This window comes from Simochromis diagramma, unplaced genomic scaffold (assembly GCF_900408965.1).
Source record: "Simochromis diagramma unplaced genomic scaffold, fSimDia1.1 OVJJ01000456.1, whole genome shotgun sequence".
NCBI lineage: Eukaryota > Metazoa > Chordata > Actinopteri > Cichliformes > Cichlidae > Simochromis > Simochromis diagramma.
The window spans coordinates 781,643-797,357 of NW_024387186.1; the positions used below are offsets into that span (position 1 = coordinate 781,643).

The 15,715-nt window shown below is 47.0% G+C and overlaps 1 protein-coding gene across 7 annotated transcripts in view; it reads right to left on the reverse strand.

Annotated features, from left to right (window-relative positions):
- LOC120745129 (MAGUK p55 subfamily member 5-A-like) overlaps positions 1-15,624 on the reverse strand; it is a 32,683-nt gene extending 17,059 nt beyond the window's left edge. For 2 of the 7 annotated variants that reach the window (XM_040049811.1, XM_040049812.1), the window contains exons 1-5: positions 14,103-14,361; positions 3,940-4,243; positions 3,224-3,395; positions 2,830-2,930; positions 1,255-1,362 (exon numbers count right to left, since the gene is read on the reverse strand). In XM_040049811.1, coding sequence (XP_039905745.1) covers positions 1,255-1,362; positions 2,830-2,930; positions 3,224-3,395; positions 3,940-4,119 — 561 coding nt within the window. In that variant the 5' untranslated portion in view covers positions 4,120-4,243; positions 14,103-14,361. Of the gene's footprint in view, positions 1-1,254; positions 1,363-2,829; positions 2,931-3,223; positions 3,396-3,939; positions 4,244-9,664; positions 9,688-10,353; positions 10,625-14,102; positions 14,401-14,585; positions 14,610-15,500 lie in introns of those variants that run through there. The other 5 variants (XM_040049806.1, XM_040049808.1, XM_040049810.1 and 2 more) reach the window with 5 other exon arrangements.
- Between the last annotated feature and the right edge of the window lie 91 nt (positions 15,625-15,715).

Sequence of the window (15,715 nt, forward strand, 5' to 3'; positions counted from 1 at the left end):
CAGTTCAATGGGTTTGAAGGTTGCTCATTTCCTGCTTTAGAGCAGCTTTGCCTGATTCACAGCTCATAATAATCCTTCTTTGTCTGATTCCAGCCTCGGCGATGTCTCTGACTGACACAGGCTTCTCCCCCTTTAAGACCATGCTCTTCTAGTTGCTACCAGCAGTGGGTGTGGCTCAGCCCTCCGTGACATCACACAGATTGCAGAGTGTAAAAACTGATGGAGCGTACTTACTGTACACACACAGAGCTGCTTGATCAGCGTTGGGGTGACGTGAGGAAGAACAGAAGAAGAAGAGGAGGAAACCTTGGTTAAGTGCACGAGCAGTGAGTAAGGACTTTAACAGATCGGTTCTCACGCTCATATTTCTGTTGTATTAAAGATCAAAGGCAGATCTCTGACGTGAACAGCGGTGTGCTGCACTGAAACCGTCCTCCTGCACTGCTGCAGCACGTTTCTGCTTCGTTCCTGATGAAGAAGCAGCATGTTTGTGAGGACAGCGTGCACACCAGCTCTTCTTTTCTCTTTGATTCTGGAAGCCAAATGCAGGGCGGGGGCGGAGACGCCAACATGGATGATGTGCTGCTTTTAATCAGTTGCCTCTGAAACGAGGCCCGAGGAGCGCAAACCCCAGCACCGGGCTCAGCCTCGCTTTTGCGGCCAGCAGGAAAACTCCCAGAGTCACCGACGGTGTGATGAACCAGACCCCGCCACTCAGGAAGACTGTGGGCTCAGTGGGAAAGGGAACCACACAAGTTTGATCCCAGGACAAATGTGGATGAGACACAGACGTCAGGCAGAACATCGTGGAGCAGCTGGACGAGTCCGACATACAACATTTTTGTAGGTTTGGATTAGTTGAATTTAGTTAAACCGGGTTGTTTCAGCTGAGTTTATGTTAGTTTCACTGCAGGTGAATCAATCAGGTGTTGCTTTGATCAATCACCTGTGTGACTGCAAAGGAAAAGAAAGATCATGAACGATGTTGGTGAATTAAAAATGGTCCTGCAGGAAACAGTGTGTGACCTACTGCAGCTCTACAAACATACTACAGTGAACGTGTCCCCGCTGTGCTGCCCCCTCACAGCAGCTTTGGACAAACAACCACTAACTCAGTTTGATCTGCAGCACAAAGAGGTGAGAAATAACAAAGGATCGACTATTAAAGACCAGCTTTAAGTGTTTAGTTCACATCCAGACTGATGAAGCTAAACTTTCTGCTCCATTACCGCAGGTCAAATACAGCTGTGTTACCTCCATGGCGAGTGGAAGCGCCTGCTGCGTGTTGGGGTACGGTGGAGACGGTCGGTGCATGCTGCTGGCCACGGCATTGTGGATCTTCAGCGCCGACTGGAAGTCCGACTGCAGAGAGAAAAACAAAGACGTCAGCGACTCCGAGCTGTCATTTATTCCCACTCGACGCTGCGCTGAGTCAAAAGCTGATTTAAATCCTCACAAACCGAGTTCACACTCAGCAAAAGCTCCAGTTTTATGACTGAAGTGTTGACCTTTGACTGTTAACCCACCCACAGGTCACTCAGGTGGACGGTGAGTCGCTCAGAGTCAGCATAAAGATGGCCGAGCTTCTGGAGGAAGACCTCTGTATCCTCAGAGCTCGCAACAGTCGATTTCCACATGAACTTTATCATAATAATGAGATTAATGCTGCATCACCACACATCAGCACTTTTTAAAGAGACGCTCGTTTATCGCCTGCAGGTGAGCTACAGGTGAGACATTTTGCACAGGTAAAAACAGACGCTACAGTAAAGCTACAGTCTGCTCTGCATCACGTCTGCTTCATGCTGGAAGTCAGGTTATGTCACCAGAAGAGAAAAGAAAGATTCAGATAAAAACCTGTGAAGCAGAGACAGCGTGGCTCTGATCATTAAACGCAGCTCAAACTGCTGCATAGCTGCAGAGTGACGCTGTGAAAACAAACCCTCGGTTCAGCTCATGACTGCGAGGAAATATGAGTCCAATCAGAGCGCGAGTTTCCTCAAACGATCAGTACAGTTTATTTTAATGAGCTCACAGGAAGTCCTGCACTAATCCGTGTGGCAGAAATAAAACAAACCTTCAGCAGAGCAAAAACCACTCAGACGTCTATGTGGGCGAATGGCTTCAGGCAGCAGCGAGGCTCTGAAGCACGACTCAGGAGGGTCAACTTTGACTCCAAAGCATCGCAGGAATGCGCTCTTTCATGCATCTGACTGGCTGAAAACAGCCACATGACTCCACACGGCTTTGTGACAAAGATTAAAGCTCTGAGCGGATTTTAAAAACCTCACGTCTCCGTGTTTCTGCAGCTTTAAGTGCAACAGAGCGGCAGGCAGGCGGCGTCACGGTGACCACTTTACAGGCCCACTGAAGGATGAAGCTCTGTTAGAAACCAATCACACTGCAGGTGTCACCCTGCTGAGTGACAGCTTTCAAACGCCAGTACAACCCGGCGCTGACGCTGCGACCCCGTGGTCACGGTCAAAGAAAACGGCGAGCCTTTTCCTTCTTCCCGTTTCATGCACTGAAACGTGCGGTTTGCCAGGTCTGTGTTTGTTTGCTGCTCAGAAAAGCACACAAACACAGTCAGTGCACACCTGCACCATGTGAGAGCGTCTGCAGAGTCACCACCAGCCCGAGGGTCTCTCACCGCGCATCAGGACCGGACCCAGCAGCTAAAAGTTGCCCTGGGTCAGGAGAGAGCCCCGCCTCGAAGCGTCCGAGACCACAAAGCTGCAGCTCAGACAGCAGTGACGAGTCTTTGACCACAGAGTCTCACAAAGAAGCCACAATTACACAGCGGGCCGAGGCCTCGCTCGCTAATATTACCTTGTTCAGCAGAGCGAGGACCAACTCGATGTCATTGTGACTCTGCTGGTCCGACAGGCTGCCCCGGACCTGCTTCAGCGACAGCAGCAGCTCTTCCAACTCTGCAGAGACAGAGCACACGTGTTCAAAGCAAGCACACACATAGCTGACCTCAGACGAACAGTGTGTCCTCCTGTGTGTGTCAGCGCTGCCGCCCAACAAACAAACTCTTAATTAAGTCGGGTGCTTCACTCCCTCCCTGAGGAATTCCCTCCCTGACTGGCGTCTGACATTCCTGCTCACTTTCCTCCTTTTTCAACGCTGTCAGCATCTCTTTAACTTCCACCTCCTCACCCTTTGACCCCTCAGATCTGCACAGTAATAACTGCTGTGTGTGTGTGTGTGTGTGTGTTACCCAGCAGCGCGTGTGTGTGCTGGCTGCTGAGCGCTGGCAGCTGCGGTGTGTCTTGCAGGAATGTGGGGTTGTCGATCCCGCTGTAGGGATTCTGGGAGAGGTTCCTGAGTCTGAGTGAGGCGTTCAGATCCAGCTGCCGACCCTCCTCCTCTCTACGACGCCGAAGGTCCTCCTGACACACAAACACAGAGCAGACGAAGTTACACAGGAGGCCCTCCATATTCCTCATGCATCAGAGCACACACGGCGTCCTCTGCACCGACCTGTGCACGCTGAGCTGTGATTGGCTCTGTGCTGAAAGCCCACGTGAGTGTGTTATGTAAATGAAACCCACATCAGGTAAAACCTGACGATGCTCAGGACTGAAAAATCAGCCGGAGCAATCCCACGCCCACTCGAGGAAACTAAACCTCGGTGTTGTTTTGGCTGCAGCTCATTCTGAGCCAACACCTCCCCCACACGCTCAAATCAGCCTGAACGTTTACCCACAATGCACTTAGTGAAGTTTCCTGCACTGAACTATCAGAGATGTGTTTGCAGGAACTCTGATGAGCGCTGGCTAACTTGAGCCTCGGAGGGTTCGCTGCACAGGTTAGCTCAGGCGTGCTTTCATCCCCCTGTCGTTACACAAAACCTGTCACAGTGAAACATGCACAGCCCCAAACAGAACACCTGAAGATAAAGGCCCCACCCACGCAGGTTTCTCTGTGTCGTACCTGATGCTGTCGTATCCTCTCCAGCTGAGTGGAGCGCCGAAGAGGCAGCGTTCGGCTGCCCAGGTCTCCCGGACAGTCCACAGCCATTTCTCGGTGCTGCTGTCCTCCCCTCGCCTCTTCATCTCCTCCTCCCTCTCCAGCAACATGGCCATTCAGATGGGAGGTAGTCATCCCTCGCATGCACGCACGTCTTGTACTGTGTGCGTTTGATTCGATTCCTCAGACGGGTAGTTTCTACGATGGTTATGTTCCTGAGATGTTTAGGAGGGTAAGTTGGTGAAGAAGTCAGCCATGACACCGTCACCTGTGCAGGAAGCAGACACACAAGGTCACCTGTGTTGAAGGAGCAGATGAGGCAGACGCAGCGTCTGCTTAGGGCTGTTTGATATAACAATATATATCGGATATAAAAACTTCTATCGTTTCCTATTACGCTATCGTTTGTTTCGTGGTGTCAGAAAATAAACTTTACAGCAATATTTTTTCATGGTTTTGATGGTAGCGGCTTTATTAAAGTTCTCTCTTTCGCTTATATTTAATATAACCACACTACGGACGGACAAGCGCCTGTTTTTACGTGTTGTCGTTAGCAACAATGACGGTAAAACTATCGCGTGGCTCCGCAGTCCGCTTGTTTTGTTTTCCACGTAAACCTTTCACAATAAAGCTCAAGATCCTGTTGAGACTTTTCAAAATAAACTGAATCACGTGAAAGAGCATGCAGAGAGTTTACGGAGGAGAAGCAAAAACAGAGCCGTCATGTGCTTAAAAAAAAAAAAAAAAAAAAAAAAAAAAAATCAACCTTGGACTCAAACTTTGAAAGACAACGGCGGCTGTTACAACTTATGTCTAAAAATGTATCGTTTCATGCATCGGTTAAAACACTCAAATCCAGGTAAAAGACGCACAGCTGGAAAAACTAAGCGCAAGTCGAGCTGCCCGAGATTCACAGAATTTACAGAAAATGTTACATTTTTGTGATTTATATCGTTGTCAGAACGATAAATGTCTTATATTGGGATATGGCATTTTTATCATATCGCACAGCCCTACGTCTGCTGACAGTAGGGCTGCCACAATTAGTCGACTAGTCACGATTACGTCGACTATTAAAATCGTCGATGACTGATTTAACTGATGTCGTTTGAAGCTTTGTAAGATCCCAAAAGACGCAGGAATAAGTAGTAGGATTTAAGAGTGTAATAACGGACTGAAACAGAAGATTGCAGCACTGCATGTACAAGGATGCCAGCTGCCGTTAAACCCCGAAGAAGAAGAAGCTGTGTCCCAGAATTCATAGCGCAGCCCAGCTCAGTTGTCAACAATGGCGGCAGCTAGTTAGTTTTAATATTACTGTCTTTTTTTTTTCTTTTTTTTTTTTTAAACTTTTATTTAAACATCAGTACAATACAAAATGAATTAAACAGTACTACAACAATGGTGTTGTACTTACAAAAGAATTGTATGCATAGATAAACAAATACAAGAACAGTATTCAGAAACAACAATATAAATATGCTAGGGGGAAAGTAACTGATCAAGCCAAAGAATAAAGTGATTGAAAGATCTTGATTTTTTCACAAACACCAATAGTTTTTATAGCTTTTGGGTTAGCGGAGTTCTTAATTGAGTTAAGATACTGTACAAGTTAAAAGGAGAATACATAAAAAGTTTTAATATTACTGTCACTACCCGATCCGTACCGGAAACCCGATCGGTACCCCGCATCCGCAAATCTTACGTCACTTCCTCTCTTTGCCAACATTGCGACATTCAATATATTTGAATGATACGGTTAGCGCCCAGTTAGCTCCTAGCATTTCTCAACAGCTCTGCCTCCTTTTTGACTATCGGGACATTTAAACAATGGATAATCCGTATCCGCAACAAATTTTTGCTTTTCTCCTCAACAGAGAGCGTTCCCTGATTGAACAACAGCGCCGTAAAATAAGAAGAATGGTGCCTAATGACAGAGTTAATAATACAGACTTTATAATATGTCATGCGAAGATTCAGCAGCCAGATGAAGTGTTTACTGGCAATTGACAGTGATAGCGGACATTATCATCACTTTTCCAACAATCCTCTCCACACAGACAAGCATAAACACACTCGATTATCACTAAATCAAATTTAACACACGTTTGTAATGACGCTAATTCAGTTTACAATAGGGTTCATTCGCTCAGTCAGCAGGTGGCGGTATCCTCGTACACTGGGGAGTACACTGCCATTAAACGAACAGAAGAAGAAGAAAACCCCTGCACATGCGCGGTACGGATCGGGAGTCTATCTTTTTATTTTTTTGTTTTTCTCTACATTATATTAAATGTTTCATTATCGGAAACATTTTAAGAGATACTTGTTATTCTTAACATCTTAACAGATACTCTGACCTGTAACTATCGTAAAATGCTTTGACCGGAAGTAGACACCTTTCGCGCATGCGGGGTACCGATCGGGTTTCCGGTACGGATCGGGTAGTGACAATTACTCTTATTATTCTTTCTGGGTCACAAAATAAACGTTTAACATATTTTCAGGCGAGAATGTAGCTGTGTGAACCTCAAATATCTGCTCAGTTTATCAAGACACCACATATTTTTAAAAGTGCTCCGACATTTTCGGAGATGTCTGTTACCCACTAGCTCGATAGCGAGCCGGGGGCAAGGCTCACTAGAGCCGTGAGAACACCGGACTCCCGGCTTCAAACCCACCGCCGTCTTTCGCTACTCGGGGTAAACATGATATATAAGTCACTTACACAACTTAAAAATGTTATTGTTTGGCTTTTTTTTTTTTAAAGTGTTTTATTTGTTCCTGAGTAAATCGGTTTGGCTGAGATTAAAGTTATAGTTTTTACACAGCTGAATAAACGTAAAGCAGACAGCTGATTATCAGAAGTGTGAGATGCTCCAGAATTTACTCCGGTGTCCTGTTATATTTTAGATAGCAAGGACTTTATTAAACTTCACCGAAACAATCTGCAAATTTCATTAAAATTTAATAAACTATCATCTTGTCTTTATTTTTAGTTAGCACCTTAAACACTTAAAGCAGTAAGCTAATGATAGTTATATAAGAGCAGATGCTGCTGGTGCAATAAGCTGTAGTTTTACGTCCAATGGATGATGATCTGATTAGTCGACAATCAAAATAATCGTTTGTGGCAGCCCTAACTGACAGGTCACAGGAAACCGGATACATTTATGAAGGCGTGACGCCAACCAGGTAACACTCAGCAGCTTTTCATCAGGGTGGAGCTGATGAAGCACAGCAGGATCACTTTAAAAAGGAAGTAAGGACAGTCACATGACACACCTGTTTCACCATCACAGCATTTTAATGTCACGACGGGAACCTTCTCGCTGCCGCACAAGCTACAAACGGCAACGACGAGGTGAAGCGATCGGCGCTGCTAGTCAGAGAGACGTCAGGTCGGCAAACAGTTTATCCAATCACAAGACCCCAAACATCCACCCCACGTTCAAACCTCTCCATTTTCGAACGCTTATCTGCAGCTCAGAGAGGGAAGACCTCGCTGCCCCGGCTCCTCTGCAGGAGCACCGAGGAGTTCCTGAAACTGTCACCGGCTCTCCCCCAGGTGTCCTCCAGCTAGGAGGCACTTCTACTCCCTGCTCCTCACCCGTTGCTGAGACCTCTGTCCTCCACCTTCTGCTCACAAACTGTGAGGACGTTCTGTCCATAAAGTCTGAACAGGACGGGCGCCGAACATTCAGCCAGATGTGCGGGACACAAACAGCTGGTTTAGTGACAGGTGCAGCGGGTTAACAGCAGCGCCAGATGAAGCTCGGTCATTAGTTCAAAGGCAACAATACCAAGACCGCCGCCCACTCCATACACGTAACCATAACAACGATGGCTTTGTCTGCAGCCGGGTGGTCCGGGTAGGTGGGAGGGACGAGGGCCGGCGCTCAGGTCAGGAAACAGGGGAGGCAGAGAGCGAGTGAGGTAACGACGAATGGAAAGCAAAAAAGAGAGAGATGGTAAAAATAAACAGACGGATGGAGGCCTTATCTCAGTAACACAATAACATGTTTGTATGTTATCTGTGACACACACGGCCCATGATGCACAGTGAGGAATGCCAGGCAGCCTGGGAACAGCATTCCTGTGATGGGGGAAGGGAGCGCGTCCCAAAAACACAGAGCCGGGATTCAAACATCGATCCACACTTTCAGCTCTCGTCTCTGAGCTGTGCACAAACACACCGACCTGATGAGGGCACGCGCTCGTTTACAGGCACACACTGTTACATACACACAAAATAATCGTGAGATATGCAACCAAAGCCTGACCCCCGCTCTCAGCCCCCCCAGCATCTTTAGTATTCGCAGAGGTCATCTACGTTTACAGTGACAGGAGTGCAAACACAATAACCAGCAAGGCTCTGCTTACAGAATTAAATATGTGAAATCTGTCCTCAACTGTGTGTCCAGGTAAACACACCTGAGTACTAACGACCGCTGCAGTCAGACAAGTACTCGAGTATCAGTTGATACTCAAAGCTTAGGGTTTGCAGACAGTTCGCTGGATTCAGTTTCCTGGACCACAAACAGCTCCGTGCACTCATGAATCACACGGACCAACTCATTCATTGGGTTTCACACATGCACTGCAGCCCCGAGCCGCTCCATCAAGCGCCCGGCTCCATCTCTGACTGCACGGCGTCCTGACCCGAGTCTTCAGAAACCTACACGTCCGAGGAGCTGCACTGAGCGCTCACGTTGTCTAATTCAGTGAAATCACAGGTTTGACTGAATAAAAAGAGAAACCGTTTCCGCCTAACCGCCTCAGAGACACCCGACAGATTTACAAAATTCAGCAGATGAAGATGATCCTGGTCTGTGGATGCATGTGCTCCCACTAACGCTGAGCACGCACCTCTCCCACAGGCTGACACCAGCCTTTGACCGTTACCCAGAATGCACTTTGTGAGGTTTCCTGTAGCAAACGTGACTCCGGGAGCGTAAAACTGATGGCTTCATTAAAGACCGGTACGACTGCAGGTGTTTGACCTACAGCAGAAAGAAAAAGTCAGTGGTGGAAGAGAATCAGCTGAGGGGGTGAGGAAGAGTGGACGAGCCCTCCTGCTGAGTGTTTTGGTTTGCGGGGAAAGGGGTGGAGCTTGGTTTGAAACCCAGTTTGGCTGGAAAAGCCTGAAGCTGATCAGGACTTGAAGCAGTTTCCTGCTGGATCGCTGCCCTCAAACCATCAGAAAGGGCATGTTGTAACTCAACACGCCACCCGTCCTGTCGCACGCCGCCCTCTGGGCACGTTTCACTGTCATCATTCACATTTGGCCTCCAGTGGTTGTAAAAACACAGAGGTTAAGTCATTCGGTGTGTTAGCAGTTTGTCTTCCTCAGAGACTGAAGAGACATTTGTCCCACCGAGACAATTACACAACTATGACAAAGACGAGCTCACACAACCAACACGAGATTGTTCCCAGAAACAAACAGTCCAACATTTAATCTGACAGACTGCAGCGACAGGATTAATCCAAGTTTGTTTCATGTTACTGATCATGTGACTCGATCAAGATAAACAATCAATAACAATCCTGATAATAGCCCCTCCCATCCACCTTCCTCCACCCACTGTTCTCAGAACTTTATGAGTGTGAATGAGTTTTGTCTCACACACACAGACAGACACACACAGACAGACACATACAGACAGACACACACACACAGCTGTACCAGCCTGTACCAGACAGGAAAACAGAGAGGAGGGAGTGGAGGGCGGACACACTGAAACGGAACAAAAACAACTTCAATTATTTTATGTGAGCAACAAAAACCCATCAAACTGAAAGAAAGTCTCATCTGAGACATTGACACGCGAGTGGATTTAAACATGTTGAACGTGACACTGATTCCTCCCCCACCCTCCAGAAACACCACAGCCTCTAACAGCCTTTCACGTTCTCACAAAATCTGATCGGTTGACTGGAGAGCAACGTCCTGGCTCTTATTCTGAAAGTTCCCAGTCCTTCCTGTCACGTCTCTTTGCTGCTTCTCCACTAAGGCTCTCATCCTGCGGACGAAGTTCTCCACCTCTGCGCTGGACTGCAGCTGGTGATGTAGTCCTGGTTCTAGTCTGGAGGTCCTGCACCAGAACCAGAACCTGCAACAGGTGAAGAACTGGTTCCTAAACCACTAACTAACCAGCTCACCTGAGCAGGACAGACTGGTCAGCAGGGCCATGTTTGTGAGGAAGGAAGCACGAGACAGGAAGGGCTGGATCTTTCAAAATAAAAGCAATCAGACTGTCCGGTGAAGTAAAAGTAGAAGGTGCTGGTCTCTGGCAGATTAAATAAGGAAATTTTGTAAAATATTTAAAAAAAAATATACGCATGGAAAGGACTAAACTCAGTCCTCATATACACCTGGACTTCAGCAGTGTCCCACTGCCTGAGGACGCAAATGGACCAAATCAGACAGCAGTGACCAGTCGGCCCCGGCACAAGCCCCCCAATCAGGCCGGAGAAGCAGCAAGCATTCCTGAGAACAGAGGACGTCTGTCTCTCTTTGGCCAGACGCCCTCAGCCCCGTCCTCACCTCACTGCTTCACCAGCGCTCTGCGTGGAGGGTAAAGTGAGGCTCCCACCGCTCTCTGAAATTCAGCCGATGACCCTCCACATCCAGCTCGCACAACACCTGCAGTAGGGCTGCACGATTAATCGTTAGAAAATCGCGATCTCGATTCATACTTATGTGCATCTCATTTCCAAATGACAACGATTTAAAAAAAAAAATAAAAAAAAAAGAAAAAAAGAAAAAAGAAAAAAGACGACGACGATTGTACCGCATTTTGATCCGGTAATCTGCATGAAAACAAGCGCTCACTCTTCCTGCTCAACAAATGACAAGGGCGGAGCCTTATACCACGTGATACAGAAGCTGTGCTGATGATGCTAAAATTAGCAGGGAAAAAAACAACGGAGAGCACGTCAGGGATGACGAGAAAGTGACAGGAGAAAATCCGTCCCGGTCAACCACCCAAACATTAATAACGGGAACCTTATACAGCGCTTCCCTATACCCGTCGACCTCCCGCAGGCACAAAGAAATTACGGAGGCTATTACTTATCACCTGACCAAAGATATGGCTCCCATCAACACTGTGCAAAACAAGGGATTTAGGAAAATGATCAACACCCTAGACAAACGCTACACAGTGCCGTCCCGCAACTATTTTTCTATTGTTGCACTACCTGCTCTATACACGCAGCGTCGAGCAACGGTGGAGACGGAATTTCAAGCAGTACAACATTTTGCGGCAACAACAAAACGTGAGACATTTGTTGTTTTTATGTTTATTTATTGTTTTTATGTTCAGTCTCAACTGTTACGAAGTTGATGTGCAGTTAATAAGTGCAATAAATATTTATACTGGAAAAGAAAATCGTGAGAGAATCGTGATCTCAATTCTAAGCCAAAAAAATCGTGATTATCATTTTATGCAAAATCGTGCTGCCCTAATCTGCAGCTTTCTTCCTGTGCTGCAGAAGCAAACCTACATCCGCTGACGAGGAAACCAAACACAGGCACCCGACCTGACTTCCACAGCACCCTCACAGATAACACCAGCCTTATTAAGGACAACAAAGACGAGCTTTAGGGAAAGCTCTGACTTCAAAATAAATCAGAAAAATACAAAACAAGTTCAATGGTTCCTTCTCCAAAAAGATAAACACTAGTAGTTCTCAGAGAAAACTCACTTCTCCTGCAGAGCCTCACTCATCTTATTCCTTCATTTGGGTCTGAGGTCTGAGAGCCGAACACACAGCAAGGGGAGCTGCATCTTAAAGGTGGAGAGCACTCAGAGTCTGGAGCCCTGATGTGAAACTCTTACAGGTGAGAAAACTTTCCACAAACACGCCAGACACGCATGTGCAGCTGAACCGTGACCATGTGCAAGAAACTGCAAATGCAGCAATGAGTCACATCCAACCAGCCGCCGACCGCGGTCACTTCACCGCGCCCAAACACGCCGTGGGACTCCAAGGCAGCCCTGATGTCATCAGATGAAACATCTAGCGCCCGAGAGCCGACTGCCCTGTGAACAGCTCACACTGAAAGGTGACAAATTCTGTCTCACCTGCACAGGTGTGATCAGAGCAGCAGCAACAAGGAAGGGGAGTGTTCTGTGTCCTCGTGCCTGCTGCAACCTGTTCATGCTGCACAGGTAATGCAGCTCCTCCACACCTGCTGCGTCTGTGAGCAGCATCAGGAGGAGGAGTAGACGCCGGGACCGGACCAGCATCCGCTCCTCAGTGTGAGGAGGCACAGGAGGAGCACGGCGACCTCCAGCAGCTCCTCGTCTGACTGAGATCTCCCAGACAGACCCTGTGATGGTGGCGTGAGGGCGTGACGCCCTTTAGTGGGACCTGCGCTCGCATCCAAACTATGCTCTTTGTAAGACTCAACATTCACAGCAACTGCATCGTAACTTTATTCACAGAAATTCAATCAGATAAATGAATTCTGGGCACCAGTTTACTCAGAGGGTGAGCTGGCGACCGTGTGATCCATGGCCAGGAAGCCGGGTACGAGTCCGACCCCCCCACTGTGCCTCCTGTCTGTCTCCATCCAATAAAGGCTATTAAAAAATAATAAATGAACAAGTAAAATTTAAAATATGCCGACTCGGCTCTGATGGAGCCACCACTTTCTCTGGAGCAATGCCCCGCCCACAGACATGTCTGATTGGAAGGCAAACGCAGGTAAACATTAAACAGGTAAACGTCAAACTTCTCCAAATTTTATCTGCTGAAGCTGCAGAACCACGACTCTGTCCACAGCAGTGAGACAAACCAGCACAAGGTCACGCTGAAAATAGTCTAATAATAATGCAGCGACTCACAGTGCAGCCTGTCGGCCTTCACCGACAGGCTGCTGGGAGGGCGGGGTCACATCTTAACACCGCCCACATTCACAAGAAACTCAAATATTTAGGACAGAAATCCCCCAAAACAAGAGCAGAGAACTACAAATTTACAAGAAACACATACCATGAATTAATTCGTTTTTTCATAAAGGTATGACTTTTTCTAAACTCAAATATCAAAATAATAAAAAAGGGAAAGAATTCAAATATTGACAAAAAACGTTACTTTAAAAAATGTAAAATAAAACAAAAAGATCCCAAAAAATTCCCTCCAAAAATGACTAAAATGTACAAATATTTATGAGGAAAATGTAAACTTAAAAAAATCAATTTACCAAAAAAGAATTAATAAAATTGTGGGGCAAAAAATAAAAATAAAGAAATTCAAAAACAGATTAGGAAAGAAAGTAACTATTTACTGAATGCCCGTCACACATGTTTGTTTGTTTAAAAAACAACAACAAATAAATGAAGAATAAAGCCAAAAAAAGCACACAAAACATGACTGGGAACATATATGCGGGGTAAAAACAAACAAACAAACAAACAAACAAACAAACAAGAGAGAAAAAATAAAGAAACCCCAAACGCTGAGAGGACTGCGTGAGGAGGCCGGGCTGGGCTTGTCCCTCACACCGACTGAAGGTTTGAATCCCAGCCGCCCACTGCCACTGAGTCCTCGGTAATCTCGGACCCTGATAACGCTCCATTCAAAAACACATTTCCTTCCACGGCAGTCACGGGGAGCGGCAGGGAACAGGAAATGAACGCTTTATTTCTCTGTACAAGGAAATAAGAAGCTCACTGTAAATACAGCTTCCTGTAGTTTGACCGGTTGTCCAGCACTCAGGTGAACTTCAGCAGGTCTACGCGGCGGCGTTTTAGTAAAAATGGCGCTTTTAATCGCTGCTGAGGTGGAATAACTGAAATAAAGAAAGCCGAACGGTGTATGCAGGTACCTCTCCCCCAGCCTGGAGTTTGTCTCACTGACAGCTGGCTAACCTTAGCTCACTCTCGAGCCTCTCTGTGTTTTCCTGCTTCTCTCACTCGAGCGACAGGGCTCCGGGGCGGACCGGCTCCGTTCACAGCCTACACTCGGACACCTGGGTCGGTTTGGCCCGTCAGCGAGCCGCCCTGCTCGGAGAAACGCACTTTATTCGAGCCTAGCGTTAGCTGCTAGCTGCTAGCGGCACCTGTTGATAACAAAGCCACTTGAGAGCGAACAGAAAGCGCTGGAAGCCTCACCTGCTTCAGCCCGACCTCCGCCTCTGTCTCACGACTCAATCCCCCGGGGAATTGCCGGGTCACAGCACCGCTCTGAGCCCTATCCGCCACTCGCTTCGCGGACTTTCTGTCGGTGATTCTCCGTTTCTCTGGCAAAGTTGCTGCTCGGACACCAACGGAGACCTCCCCTCCTCTTCCTCACTGTCATTCCCAGCTCCAGAGAGGGGGCGGGGCCAGCGAGCCACCAGCTAGATAACACGGTGACGCTGATTGGACGCACCTATGAAAGGAATTTGGTGTCAGCCAATGAGACACGCCGCTACATGGAATGCAGCACAGCGAGGTTAGCATTAAAAGTAAAGCAGGCAGCTGGGCTAGCTGTGCAGGGGCTTCCCCGGGATTTTTAACAGGGGGCCAAGAACACCAACATGGGGGGTTCTGATCATAAATAAATAAAGAGTTATTTAAAGTCTTTAGGTAAGTACAAGTCATAGTCTTCCTTACCCTGTCTTGGATGTATGCAGCTCGTTGGACTGCTGTCTGCTTCAAACAACCACACAGGGAAAATAAAGTTCTCCTCTACCTCGCTCGTTGTTTACTCTGAGTGATGTCAGTTTCATGACATCACTCATAAATGTGATCTGTTCAGTCAGCTGTGCTGTGTTTAACTTCTGCCTGCTGCGATTATCTTCGTGCATCATCAGTGACTCACTGTGAGGAATGTAATTCGATGAGAATGTGCGGACAGGTGGGATAAAAGCTGCAGATAGATCTGACCTGCAGAAACTGCCCATTCAGTAAATCACTTTTTGGCACCCAGTCTGGCTCAGAGAATGGTGGTCGTGCTCACTCAGAGAAATAATGACAAATACCACAGACTTCCAAAATAAAAGTCCTACTGTACATCAAATGTACCCAAATAGATTACTGAATTGTAACTGAGACAGTCATGTGTTCTACACTTGAATGGTCTCCATGGGTTTGATCACTTTGTTGTTCTAGCCTTCCCAGTGCATTTCAGATCCAGTTTAAAAATCTATTATTTGTTTCTCAGAGCGTCGATGGTTTGGCACCGCCTTACCCAACAAACCGTTTGAAACCCTTCCGTTCTACCACAGCACTGAGGCACTGCTGCTCCTGGAGATTCAGAGATCCAGGTTTGAAAGCAGAGGCGATGGAGCCTTCTCAGGGGTGGCTGCTAAACTTAGAGTTCGGGCAGCTCTAATGTGAAAAACTAAGTCACTATAAACAAAAAACAACTGCTCTCAGGTCTGTTAAAGCCACACACCCCGGCTTTTATTATGCAGCCACAGTCTTTACTCGTTGTAATTTGTAGTCTGTATTCACTGTTGATTTAGTGATTGTTTTATACAGTGTACATTTGGTATAAGTTGCAATGCAACATGCAATAAAACTAACCTTTGACTTTAGAGTAAGGCCGTCAGCGAAGGTCTGCTGCAGAAACACTTCAGTACTAAAAGCAGGTTAATCAGTAACTTTCAAGACTTAACGAGCTCTCCAACCCGAGCAGGTGAATCATGTGAAACGCTGCAGCTGGTCTGAACGTTTCTCAGGACTCTGTGTGATCTGCAGCAGAGCCAGAGTGAGGCCGGATGCAGTAAAGCACTTCCTAA